At 38.8% G+C, this 19,279-nt stretch overlaps 1 protein-coding gene across 1 annotated transcript in view; it reads right to left on the reverse strand.

Annotated features, from left to right (window-relative positions):
• The window catches only part of TASOR2 (transcription activation suppressor family member 2), a 76,210-nt gene extending 60,087 nt beyond the window's left edge, over positions 1-16,123 (reverse strand). The window contains exon 1 of the mRNA XM_040645462.1: positions 15,239-16,123. Within this exon, the coding sequence (XP_040501396.1) occupies positions 15,239-15,299 (61 nt within the window). The 5' untranslated portion in view covers positions 15,300-16,123. The remainder of the gene's footprint in view (positions 1-15,238) is intronic.
• Between the last annotated feature and the right edge of the window lie 3,156 nt (positions 16,124-19,279).

A 19,279-nucleotide genomic window follows, 5' to 3' on the forward strand; every position in this document is an offset into this window, starting at 1 on the left:
AGCTGCCAGGTTGACTGGTGGGAATCAGCTTGCTTCTTGTCGGTTTACTGCTGTTCAGCCTTCAGTATCCCCTAACCCATAAAGTCACTTATCACTGGACCATCTTCTTTCTAGTTTCCCAAAGGTGATTTCACCTGGTATGGAAAAGTAGATACTTTTCCATTCTTTCTGTCAATTCATATCTTTATTCTTTTCCTACCACCTCAGTGGGATTTCTAGAGGATGTATACAATTGGACATATTAAACTAGAAGTGTCTACTTAAACTAAATCTTAATTTCTTCATTTAAAAAATGTGGAATATACCCTCTAACTCTGGTAGCTATGGTTACCAGTACTTTTTATTTTAACTTCTATAATTATGAAGACTTCATTTTATTTACCGCAGAGCTAAGAGCATATCAAATCTTCAATAAATATTTCACGTAAAAAGAATTACCTTTTAGTGCATATGTACTCAATAAGCACGTCCTCAAACACAGAAAAAGTACGATCTCAAGTAGAACTTCAATGATATTTCTCTCAAAGCACTCTGTTCCTTTCTTTCAGAGTACTTGTCATGATTTATAACTACATATTCATAATTACTTCATTAATGGCTAATTCCCTAATGAACCAAACCCTATGAGGGCAGAAACCATTTGTTTTGTTTACCTCTGATTACTCAGCATCCAGCCCAATGCTTGGCATACAGTAAACATGTATTTGGTAACTAAATGAAAGAGTAAGTAATATTTATGCTATTTAATCTGTTCCAAAACTCAGTAAAAGGAATAAAGCTTCCCAACTTTTTAATAAAGCAGCCAAATGCAGTACCAAAATAAAAAAGGAAATTAAAGACTTATTTCTAGTATGAATATTGATACTAAAATCCTAAAATATATGCACTGGCAAAGAAAGTCTACCAGGATATTAAAATAACAGAGATCAATTCAGATTCGTTATAGGATTGTTAAGAATTGGTTCAATAAATAGGAAATCCATAAATTTAACTAACTACATTAATAGGTGAAAACAAAACAATCACAGAGGGGCTGCTGGGTTGTGGGATAAAGTAGGAGAGCCAAACGTCAGACTGTCAAAACAAAGTTACTATATACCTGTTTATATTATGATGCCTTATAATGTGTAAATTTTTGTTGCTGCAGAGTATTTTTTAAATTTATGCATTATTTTTTGCCATACTTAATCTAAAAAACAAATTAAGATGCTCCCAAATAGGGGTGCCTGGGTGGCGCAGTCGTTAAGCGTCTGCCTTCGGCTCAGGGCGTGATCCCGGCGTTCCGGGATCGAGTCCCACATCGGGCTCCTCCGCTATGAGCCTGCTTCTTCCTCTCTCACTCCCCCTGCTTGTGTTCCCTCTCTCTCGCTGACTGTCTCTCTGTCACATAAATAAATAAAATCTTTAAAAAAAAAATGCTCCCAAATAAAAGCTGTTGATTTAATAACATAGAAAAATATCCTACCACACCAAAAGAAAGCCAGAGTAGCCATACGTTTATCAGACAAACCAGATTTTAAACCTAAGATGATAACAAGAGATGAAGAAGGGCATTATATCATAATTAAGGGGTGTATCCATCAAGAAGACGTCAACGACATAAGAACTAGGATGATCGGTAGGGGAAGAAAGGGATAAAGAAAGGGGGGGTAATCAGAAGGGGGAATGAAACATGAGAGACTATGGACTATGAGAAACAAACTGAGGACTTCAGAGGGGAGGGGGGTGGGGGAATGGGATAGACCGGTGATGGGTAGTAAGGAGGGCACGTATTGCATGGTGCACTGGGTGTTATACACAACTAATGAATCATCGAGCCTTACATCGGAAACCGGGGATGTACTGTATGGTGACTAACATAATATAATAAAAAATCATTTAAAAAAAAAAAAAAAAAGAAGACGTCAACGACTGTAAATATTTATGCCCCCAATTTGGGGGTACCCAAATATACCAATCAATCAATAACAAACATAAAGAAACTCATTGATAATAATACAGTAATAGTAGGGGACTTTAACACCCCACTTATAGTAATGGACAGATAATCTAAGTAGAAAATAAAAAAGGAATCAACGGCTTTGAAACACACTGGGCCAGATGGACTTAACAGATATATTCGAACATTTCATCCTGAAGCAGCAGAATACACATTCTTCTCAAGTGCACAAGGAACTTTCTCCAGAACAGACCACATACTGGGTCACAAATCAGCCCTCAACAAGCACAAAAAGATCATACCACGTATATTTTCAGACCACGACACTATGAAACTTGAAGTTAACCACAAGAAAAAATTTGGAAAGACCACAGATACATGGAGATTAAAGAACATCCTACTATAAGAATGAATGGGTTAACCAGGAAATTAAAGAAAAATTAAAAAAATACATGGAAACAAATGAAAAGATGACAGTCCAAAACCTTTGGGATGCAGCAAAGGCAGTCCCTAGAAGGAAGTATATTGCAATACAGGCCTACCTCAAGAACCAAGAAAAGTCTCAAATACACAACCTAACCTTACACCTTAAGAAGCGAGAAAAGGAACATCAAATAAAGCCTAAAGCCAGAAAAAGAAGGGATATAATAAAGATTAGAACAGAAATAAACGATACAGAAGCAACAACAACAAAAACAGGTCAACAAAACTAAGAACTTGTTCCTTGCAAGAATAAAATTGATAACCCCCTAGGGCAGTCTCATCAAAAAGATAAAGACCCAAATAAATAAATTCACAAATGAATTCACAACCAACACCGCAGAAATACAATTATAAAAGAATATTATGAAAAATTATATGCCAACAAACAGGGCAGTCTGGAAGAAATGGACAAATTCCTAGAAACATACAGACTACCAAAACTGACATAGAAATAGAAAATTTGAACAGACCCATAACCAGCAAAGAAACTGAATCAATAATAAAAAATTTCAGAACAAAAACAGAAGTCCAGGGACACATGGCTTCCTGGGGGAATTTTACCAGACATTTAAAGAAGATTTAATACGTCTTCTTCTCAAACTATTCTAAAAAACAGAAATGGAAGGAAAATTTCTAAACTCATTCTACAAGGCCAGCATTACCTTGATTCCAAAACCAGACAAAGACCCCATTAAAAAGGAAAAAAATAGTCCGATGTCCCTGATGAACATGGATTCTCAACAAGATACTAGCAAACTGAATCCAACAGTACATTAAAACAATTATTCACCATGATCAAGTGGGATTTATTTCTGGGTTGCAGGAGTCGTTCAATATTTGCAAATCAATCAACATGATACACCATGTTAATAAAAGACAGGATAAGAATGCTATGATCCTCTCAATATATGCAGAAAAAGCATCTGACAAAATACAGCATCCCTTTTTGATAAAAACCCTCAACGAAGTAGGTATAGATGGAGCATACCTCAACATCATAAAAGCCATATACAAAAGACCCACAGCTAATATCTTCCTCAATGGGAAAAAACAGCTTTTCCTCTATAGTCAGGAACAAAGACAGGGATGTCCACTCCCACCTTTACCATTTAACACAATACTGGAAGTCTTAGCCTCAGCAATCAGATAACAAAAAGAAATAAAAGGCATCCAAATCAGCAAGAAAGAAGTCAAACTTTCACTATTTGCAGACAACATGATACTCTGTAGAAAACCCAAAAGACTCCACCAAAAAAATTGTTAGGATACATGAATTAAGCGAAGTCCAGGATATAAAATCAATGTACAGAAATCTGTTGAATTTCTATATAGCATTAATGAGGTGGCAGAAAGAGAAATAAAGGAATTGATTCCATTTACAACTGTACCCAAAACAGTAAAATACCTAAGAATACACCTAACCAAAGAGGTAAAACATGTGTACTCTGAAAAATATAGAACATTTATGAAAGAAATGAAGAGGACACAAAGAAATGGGAAAAAATTCCATGCTCCTGGATCGGAAAAATAAAGACTATTAAAATGTCTATCTTACCCAAAGCAATCTACACATTTAATGCAATCCCTATCAGAATACCAACAGCATTTTTTCAGAGCTAGAACAACCCTAAAATTTGTATGGAACCACAAAAGACGTGGAATAGCCAAAGTAATCCTGAAAAAGAAAAGCAAAGCTGGAGGCATCATGATTCTGGACTTTAAGCTACATTACAAAGCTGTAGTCATCAAGACAGTATGGTACTGACAAAAAACAGACACCTAGATCATGTAACAGAAGAGAGAACTCAGAAATGGACCCACAACTATATGGTCAACTGATCCTTGACAAAGCAGGGAAGAATATCTAATGGGAAAAAGACGGTCTCTTCAAAAAATGGTGTTGGGAAAACTGGACAGCCATATGCAACAAAAGAATGAAACTGGGCCACATTCTTACACTATACGCAAAAAGAAATTCAAAATGGATTAAATATCTAAATGTGAGACAGGAAACCATCAAAATCCTAGAGGAGAACACAGACAACCTTTTTGACCTCAGCTGGAGCAACTTCTTACTAGACACGTCACTGGAGGGAAGGGAAACAAAAGCAAAAATAAATTACTGGGACTTCATCAAGATAAAAAACTTCTGCACAGCAAAGGAAACAATCAACAAAACTAAAAGGTGGCCTACGGATTGGGAGAAGGTATTTGTAAATGATGTATCTGATAAAGGGTTAGTATCCAAAATCTATAAAGAACTCAACACCCAAAAAACAAATAACCCCATTAAGAAATAGGCAGAAGACATGAAAAAACACTTTTCCAAAGAAGGCATCCAGATGGCTAACAGACATGAAAAGATGCTCAACATCACTCATTATCACGGAAATGCAAATCAAAACCACCATGACAGGGGTGCCTGGGTGGCTCAGTTGGTTAAATGTCTGCCCTCAGCTTGGGTCCTGGGATCAAACCCCATGTTGGCTCCCTGTTCAGCAGATAGTCTGCTTCTCCCTCTCCCTCTCTTCCTCCCACTTGTGCACTCTCTCTCTGTCTCAAATAAATAAAATCTTAAAAAAACAAAACAAAACAAAAAAAAACACATGATGAGATACCACCTCACACCTGTCAGAATGGCTAAAATTAATAACACAGGAAACAACAGGTGTTGGTGAGAATGTAGAGAAAGGGGAACCCTCTTGCACTATTGGTGGGAATACAAATTGGTGCAGCCACTCTGGAAAACAGTATGGAGGTTCCTCAAAAAATTAAAAATAGAGCTACCCTATAATCTAGCAATTGTACCTCTAAGTATTTACTCAAAGCATACAAAAACACAGATTTGAAGGGGCACATGCACCACAATGTTTATAGCAGCATTATCAACAATAGCCAAATTATGGAAAGAGTCACTAAGATAAACCTCTGATCACCCCACCTAAAGTAGGTGTTCTCTTTTAAAGCACTCCTTACGACATGCCAATTCTTTTATCAATTTACTTTTTGGGGGTGCATCTTCCCCACCAGAATGTCAGATCCATAGAGGCACATACTTGTTCACCAAAGACCCCCAGGGTCCAGAAGAGCTCCTAACACCACAGGAAACACTCCATATTGAGTTATCTTTAGGTAGGGCAAGTATAGGTATTTTTTATCTTTTGTAACTTTTTGTATTCTCTAAAATTTTACATAAGCATAAATACAATCTGGGAGAAGTAAAGCAATTTGCATTTTGGAAAAAAAGATCTCCCATAGCCTTAAGTAGCAGCAAGCTAGTTTTTAAATATGAAGACAAAGCAGAGAAAATAAATGGAAATAACATTTCCCATGAGGCAAAATAATAGAGATCCACGAAACAAAGCATCCCTGTTAAAAAAGATAAAATACTATAGAAGAAAGATATGATGTTCATAAAATTTTTTAAAAATATAAAGAAGTTTGCCATGTACGAAGTTTAAATGTTTTCTAATGCCCAGATAATCATACCAGAAGGAATAAAAACCAAACGACCTTTGCTATAAGAACAAAACATGTGGACTGTCACTTCAGAAGATGACCCATAATACTGTAAATCTATACACACAGTAGAGCTGTCAGACGTGATGCCCTCTCTCTAGAAGTTCTGCAAGGGTTTCCTCACTACCATACTGAGAGAATTCGGTGAGGAGTTAGGAGCAAAGGAGTTCCGTAAACCTGTAAGTACCATCCGACCTGTCTTGGCGGTCCCACCAAAGCTTCACTCTCCAAAGTCCCCTGAAGGCTAGACACCTCGTCTGTCCCTTCTCCCAGTCTCCTCTGCACCCCGCGCTAAGGAAGACAGCCCGCTGGCCAGGTGGGGCGCCCTGGCAGCACTGGGGAGCAGAGCTGCGGGTGGAGGCCAGCCCCTCCTCCTCCTCACCTCATGGTGTGTGGGGGAGGGGGCTGCACCTCGGCCCAGCAGGCCTGTCGGCTGGGGCAGCGCGGGGCGGCACCTTTTAAAAGTCAACGAGGGCGGCTGACCGCGAGCCCGCGGAAGGCAGGCGCAGACCCCAGAACCCCAGCCACCGGGTAGAGGGTTAATGGGAGCTGCGATCTGGTTCGAGGGCTGGTCAAAGAAGCAAAGTGCCCTTGGTCTTCCTCTGATGTCTCCCAATACCCTCAGGTGTTTGTTATTTTACAGTGAGGGCTCCAAGCTTCAATGTCTTCAAGGATCTTGCTCACAGGCTCTCAGTAATGATGCTGTAATGATGATGGATTGCCAACCCCAGACCTAATGTGAAATCCACATCTTTTCACTACAGTGATCCCCAATTACTCTAAATCAGTGCCCCTATAATGCTTTCCCATTATCGTCTATATAAATTCACCAGCTAAAGTTTCATAAGGCTTTTCTGTATAATTTACAAAAATAGAAGGTCTACTGAATATGATTTTGAGTGCTCCACGGATCCCCAGGAGATGCTGATATTAGCACTTGTGGTCAGGACGGGAGTGCTCACCCACTAAGCCAGGCTGCCCTAACAAAACCTACCAAAAATAGAACTTTGGGGGCGCATGAAGTATTTGGCCTGACCCAAGGACATCTCTACTTTTGGCTCATGCTTGAACAAAGTTACTGAAGACATGCATCTGCATTCCTGAACATATCTGCATTTGCTGGAGGAACTATTCAGGAGATCCTAGAGAATCATTACCACTACTGTGCTACATATAGAAAACATACAGGAAAATCTTAACTCACAAAATTCACTTAAATTCATAAAGAACCATGTAGATTGATTATGTACTACTTAAAACCGCAAATCACTTTGAGAATTTAGTATATCGAAAGGGAGAGAAATTGCTTTTTTTAAAAACATTTTTGGAAGTTTATATCCATTGTATAAAATGAGATATACCTATGTACTAGGACTTTTTCATTTAACTGTGGCATATTTACTTTTGGATTTAATATTCAATTTTTGAAGACTGTTTTAACATCCTCAGAATCCAACCTGACAGTAAAAAGTATTTTTGTATATCAAATAGATGCTTATAATCTTATATCTACAAAATTTGTTATCTTGCTATGCTATATAAATTCTTTTGGAGACCATACTTTCCATGTTCAAGTTATGCACCTTTTAAGTTTATATGGTGTCATTTTTAGACATGGGTATAAAGTAACTGCCCTTTTTCTGGCTCCTTACCAAACTGGATTTACTAATTTGTGCTTTATTTTTTAAAAAAGATTTTATTTATTTATTTGAGAGAGGCAGCACAAGCTGGGGGAGAGGCAGAGGGAAAGGGAGAAGCAGACTCCCACCAAGCAGGGAGCCCAACGTGGGGCTTGATCCCAGGACCCCAAGATCATGATCCGAGCCAAAGGCAGACGCTCAACCAAATGAACCACCCAGGCACTCCTAATTTGTGCTTTAAATTAAACTATCAGCCTCCAATGAGATGGTTGCATTAAACTGTACTTTATTACAAGGACACTGTTAAGTTGTTTTGTACCTCTTAAAAGAAAATCCTAAAAATAAATTTTTCTCAGAGACAATTACATTTTAAAACCTGCTCTGGATTCTTTTGATTACAGATGATGAAATAGAAAGTGACCTAATCCATGCCATAACAAAGGTGACTTTTTTTTTTTACTGCTTACACCCCTAGAAATACCCACCCCGAAAGTCCTGCGCAAAGAACAGGACTGTTCACTAACAGTGGCTCACAGAGAAGTAGGGGAAAACCACAGGGTAAAACAGGTACTTCAACTGGCCAAACTAAATCTCACAAGTTGGGGTCTTGAATATTCTTCTAACCAGGGAGGGAGAAGGTGTACTCAAAAGTTCTAAACAGGGTCTATTTCACCATGCCAAGGAAGGTAGTGAGTCTTTACACAGAATATAAGCAAGAGATTTAATTCTCCAATTCTCCTTCTCTTATTAAGGGAAAACAAAATATGCTCCAGACATATTTCTTATGATAAAAGTAGTAATGTTAAAAAGAGAAGCCAAATTTAAAACAAAAACAAAAGGCCAACTGAGTTAATCAATAAAAATAAAAAATGTTACTTTTAGAATAAATGAAATAATCTTTTAGCAAATATATTCAAAACAGAAAAATTAAAAAGCAGAACAAAAAGGAGACTATAACCACAAATACAAGGAAAACATTCCTAAAATTATAAAATATCACAAACAATTTATACCAATTAATTTGAAAACTATAAAAATATAATTTGCCAACACTGATCTAAACAGAAGAAACATCTAAATAAACCAATTATGATGAAAAAACTGAAAGGATACTCATAGTCCTACCCCTTCTCCCCAAAAGACTCGTTCCAGAGTTTTATTGTCAAATTTCACCTCTCACTTATCAGATTATCAAAAATCCACAAGTTTGGCAATGCATTCTGTTGGTGGAGCTGAGGGAAACAAAGTGAAGAGAAAAGCAAAAGAAGAGGAAAAAATACTACACAGATGATAAAAGACTGATTTATACATTAAGATGGATAGATCAAGAGAAATGGAAATTCACAGTTCAGAAATTATGAATAGCTAATAAACACATTTCAAAATACCTCCAGCTTACAGATTTAAGCCAAACGATCCCCAGCAAGATAAAGATACATTGCATTGAAATAGCACAGAACTAAAGACAAAAGAGAAAAATACCAGAGTAGCCAGAGAAAAAAGAACGGAGACACAGCCGAGCTCTCAGTGGCAATAATGGAAAAGACAAAGGAACAAGGGATGAGATCCACAATGTGCTCAACAACTGCCAAATTAAATTGCTATATTTAGCAAAAACGTCTGCCATAAGTGACAGTGAAACAAAGGTATTTTCAGGTAAACAAAAATGGAAAGAGTTCATCATCAAGCAATCCTTCAAAAACAATAAAAAAACCATCGCAAAGAACACGCTTTGAGCAGAAGGAAAATGGTCCTAGACTGATGTTCTAAAAGATAAAAGAAGCAATAGAGAAAAGTAGTAAAAATGTGGGAAATGTAAATAAACAGACCTTAAAACACAATAATTCTAAACAAGCCCTCTTCTGTCCAGTAAGATTATTATCTTAAAATATTAAAATATATGATAACATATAAGTCACGCAGGGACACTGAATGAAGTTAAACTTCTAAGGTTCTTGTACCATCTAAGAGGAAGATAAAACTATTGGGGTTTTCTTTGTTTTATTTTTTAGATTTTGAAAAGTCAAGGATGCATGATATTTCTGAGAGAATTAGGAAAAGGAAAAAAAAGCGTATTTTCCAAACTAGTACATGGGGAAAATGGAATGATAAAGATACTAAATTGATATTTAAATAATAACAGAAGGGGGACGCCTGGGTGGCTCAGTTGGTTAAGCGGCTGCCTTGGGCTCAGGTCAGGATCCCAGGGTCCTGGGATCGAGTCCCAGCATCAAGTTCCGGATTGGGGAATACTTGCTCAGTAGGGAGCCTGCTTCTCCCTCAGCCTGCCATTCCCTTTGCTTGTGCTCTCGCGCTCGCGCTCTCTCTCTCTCTCTCTCTCCGACAAATAAACAAGTAAAATCTTAAAAAACAAAAAAAAATAAAAATATAAATAAATAAATAAAAAGTAACGGAAGGGAGAGAAAAGAAATATAGAATAGCCAGGGCAAATAGCGCAAAATGAGAGTAATTACAGTGAGTGTAAATAGGCTAAATGTCCCAGCTGAAATGCTTTAAAATTGCATTAAAAAATTCCAACAGATGCTCTTTAAAAGAGACATCTAAAACATACAAGTGCATGAGTCTACAGCTATTTCAAAATAAACGCATTTAAAAAACACAAAAAGAAATGTATTAAAGAGAAAATCACAAAGCATAAATGATTATAAGCAAGATGAATTAACAGTACAGAAGGGAGAAATATTCAATATCAAAACTGAAAAAAGGAGACATAATTACACATGCTTCACACATTAAAGACAGCAAGAGGGCACTGTTAACAGCCATAAATATTAAAAATTCAGACAAAACAGGGACCTAGAAAAATCTAAGCAATACTGACATCTTTTTCAAATCTTGATTAAATCATGTAACCACTAAAAAATTTGAATCACTAGTCAAAAATTTGCCACAAAAAAACCCTTCAGACCCAAGTGGATTCAATGGTAAATTCTACCACAACTGGTTATCTACATGAGAATAAAGTTAAATTTTATCTATACTCCAAACTATCCACAATTAACAATTCCAAATATATAGACACAAAATGAAAAACTTTAAAATTAACAACTTCTGTTCATCAAAAAACATCATGAAGAGAGAGAAAAGGTATTTGCAATCCATTTAACTATCAAAAGATTAGTACCCAGAGTGGGTAAAGAAGTCCTATAGTCCAGGAACACCTGGATGGCTCAGTAGGTTAAGCACCTGCCTTCAGCTCAGGTCATAACCCCAGGGTTCCAGGATGGAGTCCTGCATTGGGCTCCTTGCTCAGCAGGGAGTCTGCTTCTCCCTCTGCCTGTCATTCCCCCTACTTGTTCTCTCCCTTTCTGACAAAGAAATAAAATCTTAAAAAAAAAAAAAAAAGTCCTTTAGTCCAACAACCCAATAAAAAACAGAGATTGACAAGGGATATGAACAGTACAAAGGAGAAAAAAAGGCCTCTAAACACATGAAAAGATGCTCAAATTCAGTCATAATTATCTGTAAACTGATTTATCAAACTACCAAACACACAAGTTGAGCAATGCACCCTGTGAGGGGGGCTTTAGGAAAACAGTCACTGCAGCATACTGCAGGTAAGCGTGCAAAATCCCAAGAAAAGCAGTCTGGCAATATGTCTCAAAATTTCAAAGGCTTTAACCCAGTAATCACAGTTCTGGAAATTAATAGTACAGAAATACCTGCTCAGATACAAAATGACAACTCTACAAAATTACTCCATGCACCACTGTTTTTAACAGCAAAAGACCAGAAACTAATTATCTACTACAGACTAGTTAAATAAACTGGTACAGCCACACAATGAGAAACTGGTTTCCTATGCTGTAGAATAAGCATCTACCTATATGCTGATTTGTGAAGATTTTCAGGATATACTGAAAAATGGAGGGGAAAAAATGTAGCATAGCACAAATCAGATTAAGAGGAATATAAAAACAAACATTGGGGAATGAGGTGGATAGGTACAGGAAAGAAGACTTTTCTTTGTATGGTCTTTATGTATGTTTTAAATGTTTAAATAAATTATTCCAGTAATTTTTTAAGCAGCAGGAAGAGTTCAACTTGTATATATAACGCGTTTTTTAAAAATTCATACATATTAAAACAAGTACCCAATAGAAAAAGTGGCAAAAACATGACTAAACATTACAAAGAAAACAAATGTTTAACTTTTTTTATGTAATCGCAGAAACGCAGTTGAAAGCCACAATATTTCATTTCCACCAGACTAGCAAAAAGTAAAAAGCTGGACAATGCCATACATGGAGAGAATGGGAAGCAATGGGAGGTTTCATTCAAAATTAGTGGTGTATAAATCAGAACTACCATTTGGGAAAAGTTAGACATTATCTAATGAAACCAAACATGCATATATCCTCCCAACGCATCCAGCAATTCTATTACTAATATGCCCAAGCAAAAGTATCATATATACACACTTGAGGATGAACAAGAACGTTTATGGCAGCACTGATTATAATAGCCCCATGTTGGAAATAACCAATATGTTCATAAAGAATAAAACAGCTAAGAATATAATGCAATTATAATATATTCTTAGAGTAGACCATTATACTTCAATGAAAATGAATGAAATATAGCAGTGGTTCCCAAAGTGGTGATGGTGCTTAGGTGGATTTTTTGATCTATATTGAAATGTGTCATCATCTGAGAGATCTACACAACTCAGAGAACTAGTATCTATTGCATGACCAATGTGTGGATAAAAGATCCCTTCAAAATGCAAGACAGACCAATGAGTTTACATGTCACAGAGTTCGAGAAGTTCACTGACATGGCTTCAAATTTTACACTGCAGCTAACCTGTAAAGAAACTATTAGTTTTATTTTCCTTTGATATTCATCAAAACCTATCTTAAAAGTTTATTAAAACATTCCTCTGTTTTCTAAATACACAGATGAGTCTGGATTTTCTTCATATACCTTCAACCATAACAATATATTGCAACAGACTGAATGCAGAAGCAGACATGAAACTGAGTCACTAAAGATATTGGTGAAAATGTAAAAACAATGCCACTTATTTTTTTTTTGGAAAAGTTTTTTCATTAAAATGTTATTTATATTGTATTATTATTTTTTAGAGATACCAATAAATACACCAACAGATGCCATATGTACCATATTTAAGATCAATCGGTTTTAATATCTAATGATATAATCCACATAAATGAAAGATCTTTAGGGTCCTCACTAGTTTTTAAAATCATAAAGGGAGCCATGAGACCAAAAAGCTTCTGAATTGCTGAACTACAGGCACATGCTTCGACAATGATGAATCTCAGAAACATAACGTTTAATAAGTCACAGATAAAGCTCAAAAACAGGTGAAAGTAAATAGGTTGATTTAAAAAATATGTATGTGATACAACTGTACAGAAAGGCAAGGGAATACTTAATGCAAAATTCCGGATGACCATGGTGATGGTGGCGGTGGCAGTACGTTGCTTCTGGGGAGAGGTACACAGTGACGCTTGTAAGGTAGATATCCTTCCAAGCTAGGTACACAGATATACTTTTTTTTTTTTAAAACAGTACCTATAAATGGTATACTTAGCAACAAAAATTTTAACTGAAGAAACAAAGGGACATACCTACCATCCTAAAAGGAAAAACTCAAAAGAATGTCTCTTCTCAAATTAATCTATAAATTCAATGCAGTCACAAACAGTATCCTAACAAGATTTTCTGTAGAACTTGGAAAGATGGTTCTAAACATCATCTGGAAGAAAAATGCAAAAAATGCCCAAAGCTTTTTTCAAAAGAAAGTAACAAGATATATTATAAAGGTACAATAATTAAAACAGTGTGATAATAAATGGGTCAAAGAAGAGTTCAGAACCCGTTTAAAAAAAAAAAAGAGCAAATGGATATGAGCCAGCCAAGATGTTTCTTTTTTTATCACCCAAGAAAGATAAAAATTAAAATGAGAAGTTACTTTCAGTTATTAGAAAAATTAGTAAGACGTTCGAGAAATACTGTTATCATCCACTGCTGGCTAGCAGGGAGATAAAGCGTACCTTTTGAGAGTGCATTTTATTAAAGGGTATGATATTTGAGGACAATTTCACAGCATTATTATTCAGCATTCTTACAGGGAATCAACTCTACAGAAATACTATCATTGTTAGTTATAGGGGAAAACTTGAAAATAAATATCCGGCAAAACGGAAAGACTCATTTGATAAAGATACCATACCTACTTAATCATACCAAGCAGATACCATACTACATTTGTTAAACACTATGTCTCAGACAAGTTTTTAGGCACTTTGGGTATTTTAATTCATTTAAGCAACTACGTTTGGAGTACAGGAGACGCTTATAAATACAGTTCTAAAAAGAGAAGTGGTTACATTTGGGCCAACGTCCTGAAAACCCAAAATTTCAAACACTGTTCTTGGTCTTTCTTAAAAAGAATTATATACAATCTGTCCCTTTTTACTTCTCTCTAGTCTGGGTTATTTACTGGAGTGCTGAACATACTGCACAGCATTCTCCAGCTCTGGAAGGCAGTTTTCAACAGAAAATATTCTTACACTGTTAAAGAAGATCTGCTTTGTTATAAAACTGAGTAGGCTTACTACCAATTTCAGATCCTATAAATTTACGTATCACACCCTTTTCCTCTTCTAAAGCTTCTTCAGGAAAACACTGTGGGCCTTCCATCACTAACGTTACTAAAATAACAGATACTCGCTCAACACTTAAGTTTACAATGTCCTTTCATAAACCCTACCATTCTAACTACCTTATAGGGAAAATAAAGAAGGGTAAGACAAGTGTATTTAAATTTTTGGATTTCAAATAGACAAGTACTAAGTGAAACCAGAGGATTTTCAAAGTGTCTTCCTCAAGTTTTGAGGTTAACCTGCCATGTTCCCCTACAACCTGCTGCTCGGTGCCACCTTCGGATAAACTGCTGGGCTGCGTGGACCAACACAGCTACGACATTCCTTGTGCACTACTTGAGCTTTCTGCTACATGACCCTCCCTAGGGATAGACCCCTTCCTTCTAGAACTACTTTAAAGGAGAAAATGTCATGCACTGCCATGGATTCACGACAGAAGGAGACCTGAGATGCAGACTTCATACAGAAGCCTTTACAATTTATTTAACAGCGAGTCCAAAGCAAATGAGCAAAGCTTGAACTCAGTATTTATCGCGGCGTGCACGAGGATGAAGCTGTCCTCTGACAAGCAACTCAAAGGCAATGCTTCTCCAGTTCTGGGCGTCCGAAGCTCTATAAGAACGTGCAAAATACCGACGCCGCAGAATCAAGTCAGGATCGAAGCGTCAGCAATATTCAGAATGGCCACAGGTTATAACAGGCCGACTCATTTAAACAGCAGCATGGCAAAAACGATTCTGAAAACTACCGCCCCCCTTCCCGCCCCTTCACCCCGAGAGCGGAGCAAACAGGCAAGAGAGCGTTAGTCACGCACCATCCAAGGAAAGCATGCAATGTCCACCGGAATTTAAACAATTTTGTGCATGACAGCCTCGAAGCCCCCAGCAGACAACCACAAAAGCCCAAGCAGCTACGCCATACACTCAGCTTTGGAGGCGGGGGCTGCTCCTTCCCTCCCTCCAGGTGCACAAACAGAAGCGCCCACCGCGGGTAAGGTTTACCTGTCTCCCGTGCGGCCGCCGCCCCCGAGGATTTGAGGTTACTGTTCAATTTCTTCCCCATGCTTATGGGTATCCGCCTCTCCACACATGCACTTCCTCTCTCTCGGTCCCCCGCGGCCAAACGTGACAGGTACGTCCGGACCCTAGTAGTCCCCCGCCGCGCTCTGCCCTCTCCCCGACGGGGGGGGAGCCCTCCAGGCGCCTTCGCGACTCTCCGCCCCCGGGGTCCCCAGCGGACGCCCTCAGCGCTGTCTGCACCGGCTCTTCAGGGGCGCGCAGGACCCTCCACGTCGCAGCCTGGGCTTCCTCCCCGCCCTGGGGCCGCGCTGGCCACGAGGGCTTGGCGCCCAGGCTCCCAGCCCGCAGGCACCACCGCGCTCGTCAGCCAAACGTCGTTCTTCTCCGGCAGGGTCATAGGAAGGAACGCTCACCGAGACGCCCCGCGGCCTGAGAGAACATGCCGATTATCTGAGGTGCGGCGGTAGGAAACCGGAAGTAAAACCTCTGGCCTCGGGAAAAGAAGAGGGTGGGGGGTGGAAAAAGAGAAAGTGAAAACTGAACCGTGGCGAACGGCGGGAGCCAATCACTGAGGAGAAGCCAATGCGCAGGCGCGGACTGCGGCCGGCGTCCACGCGGCGCTCGCTTCTCTCCTGTGCGCAGGCGCGAGGCTGCAGCTCGCCCTGGGATTGGAGGACGGAGTCTGGCGTGCGCAACTGGGGGAAGGGCGAAACAGAGCCTGCTGTCTCCAGGAGGTTGGTGCGTGGCCGGATACGGAAGACGTCCAGGGGGAGATGTGTAGCCACCCTGAAGAGTCTGCGTGTTTGTTCTAGCAGCTGCCTCACTCGGGGTTGTGGTGTTTGTCTGCCATTGTGTCTCCTGAGGGTATGGTGGTGACACTGGTCTTGCCTCAAAGTGACATTAAATAAAATCTTTTAACTTAGTAAATCCTTAAAAATAACCTTAAGAGTGTTAACCTTAAAAACAGAACTGATATGTTACCAGGCTTACTTATAACCAGAGAAACTGTAGTTCAAGACATGCAGAGTATACTGAACCACGGCAAGTGTCCTTTTATAGAGCAAAGGAAGACGTTGGGAGAGGTGGTTGTGACAATTCATTGGCGGAGAGCCAGAGTTCAGGGTCGTGGTGGCTTCTCATTGGCTGGGTTGTTGCCAGCAGGGAGAAAATCTTCCTGCTGGGGTATGTAAAGTAAGCTTCCAGTACTGGTGCTTATTGGGCACCCTTCATTGCTTCTTGACTCCGTTTTGAATTCGGTTTCTTTTCATTTTCACACATGTAATATTTAAGTGCTCATTCCCTAGGAAAACACCTCTAGAAGTTTATAATCTCTGCAGACGCTTACCATGAGCCAGGTATGTACCACATGCTGGGAACAGAGGATTTAGTCATTCAGTAGCAGCTTTTACTGTTTACTGTGGCCAGCTACTAAAGTAAGCACTAGGATTACAGCTGTGAACAAGCCAGATAAGCACCCTGCACATAACAGAACTTACTCTAGAAGTGGGTACCAAACATTAACAAGTAAACCACCACCACAACAAAAACAGAATTTGATTGAACAATACAGCTGTGAAAGCAAGCTGGAAATGCTGGAGAATCGGGTTGGAGGCTAGAGGCCTGGGACGGAAGAGACAATTGCCAGAGCTCACTGAATAAGGGACATTTGAAGCCAAATCTCAATAGTAAAAGCAGACCAAACCAGTCCTTGGAAGATGTGGAGGAAGAGCTTTCCAAGCAGAAGGCAAAGCAGTGCAAAGTCCTTAGAAGTGAAACTAGGTGTGTTCAAAAACAAGAGGGTTGGGTGTAGAAACAACAAAATACGACTTATTTTTAAAATACACAAAACCAAAATGTACAACTCCGTGATTTATCACAAAGCAAATATTCATGAAATGACCACCATGGTCAAGAAATAGAACATTGCCAAAACTCCAGAAGCACCATCTTGTGTCACTTTCCCTACCATGATACCTAACCACAAATCTAACTTCCATGGTAATCTCTCCCTTACCTTTATATTAGGTTTGCTGCCTAAATATACATCCCTAAACTTCACCATTTAGTTTTGCTTGTGGTTTGAACCTCATATAAATTGAATAATTTTGTGCCTAGTTTCTTTGGAGTAACATTGTTAGTGAGACATGTTTTCATGGGTACTCATGCTTTCGTTTTCATTGCTATAAATGTAGATGTGGCCATAGCACATTTTCTTTATCCATTCTACTGTGTTGGTTTTGTTTTTTGTTTTTGTTTTTTTTTCTTAATGTATACCATACCCAACGTGGGCCTTGAACTCACGACCCTGAGATTAAGAGTTGCATGCTTGGGGTGCCTGGGTAGCTCAATCGGTTAAATATCTGGCTTTGGCTCAGGTCATCATCCCAGGGTCCTGAGATTGAGCCCTGTGTCGGGCTCCACACTTGGCAGAGAGTATGCTTCTCCCTCTCCCTCTGCCCCTCCCCCCAAATAAATAAACAAAATCTTAAAAAAAAAAAAGAGTTGCATGCTCTACCGACTGAGCCAGCCTGGCACCTGTCCATTGTACTGTTGATAGACATTTGGATAGTTGCCAGTTCTTGGCTACTATGAAAGTTCTGCCTGAATATTTTTTTTCATGTCTCTTGGTACACATGTGCATCATTTCTATTGGGTGTATACCACACTGGACATGATAATTTGGAATTGTTTCAGCAAGTATTTATTCTCTCCTCCTTCTGCTGTTGGCCAAATTTACTTCTCTACTCCATTGATATTGCTCTTGGTCATGTAAATATTTTTGGCTGATAGAATGTTAGCAGACATGACAGGAGCAGGAGTCTTAAGTATTCATATGTAGTTCATTTGACTCTTGAGTTCAGATGATGTACATAAGGAGACTGTGTCTCAAATAGCTGTGCCCCTTCAGCCTGGGCCTTCAGAACAAACATGGAGCAGATGAGAATCCAACCTGCAGCATAAACCCACCTTAGATTCACAGAATGTTAGACCTCCTGAAGACTGATGGTCATGAGAATTAATGCTGTTGTCCTAAGCCACTGAATTTGTGGTGGTTTATTATGCAGCATTATTGTGGCAATGAAAAAGACATAAGTTCAACTTCAATAGATAATATCAAATTTTTTGCAAATTGGTTTTACCAAGTTACATTCCCACAAGCAACGTATGAGAATTCTAGTTGCCCTACATTTTTGGCAACTTTTTTAGTTACTCTGGAGGGTGTGTTATGGTTTGAATTTGCATGACACCCAACATTGTTCTTTTTCATATATGTTTTGGGTATTCTAAGTCTTTTGATTTTCACATAAATTTTAGAATTAAATTATTATTATTATTTTTTAAAGATTTTATTTATTTATTCGACAGAGATAGAGACAGCCAGCGAGAGAGGGAACACAAGCAGGGGGAGTGGGAGAGGAAGAAGCAGGCTCATAGCAGAGGAGCCTGATGTGGGGCTCGATCCCATAACGCCGGGATCACGCCCTGAGCCGAAGGCAGACGCTTAACCGCTGTGCCACCCAGGCGCCCCTAGAATTAAATTATTTTCTATCTAAAAAAACTGCTAGGATTTTGTTTGGGCTTGTGTTGAAAATATAGATCAATTTGGGGAGAATTACCTTCTTAATATTTCATCTTCACATTCATGAACATGATATCTCTACTGAAGTCTTAAAATTTCTCTGGGCAGTATTTAAAGCTTAAGGTATACAGGTATTATGCACATTGTTATATTTATCTCTTTATATTTTTGATGGTATTTAAAAATTCAATTTATAGGGGCGCCTGGGTGGCACGGCGGTTGGGCATCTGCCTTTGGCTCAGGGCGTGGTCCCGGCGTTATGGGATCAAGCCCCACATCAGGCTCTTCCGCTATGAGCCTGCTTCTTCCTCTCCCACTCCCCCTGCCTGTGTTCCCTCTCTCGCTGGCTGTCTCTATCTCTGTCGAATAAATAAATAAAATCTTTTAAAAAAAATTCAATTTATAATGACTTGTTGCTGATACACAGAAATACAATTGATTTT

This window comes from Ursus maritimus, unplaced genomic scaffold, assembly GCF_017311325.1.
Source record: "Ursus maritimus isolate PB19 unplaced genomic scaffold, ASM1731132v1 scaffold_31, whole genome shotgun sequence".
NCBI classification, from domain to species: domain Eukaryota; kingdom Metazoa; phylum Chordata; class Mammalia; order Carnivora; family Ursidae; genus Ursus; species Ursus maritimus.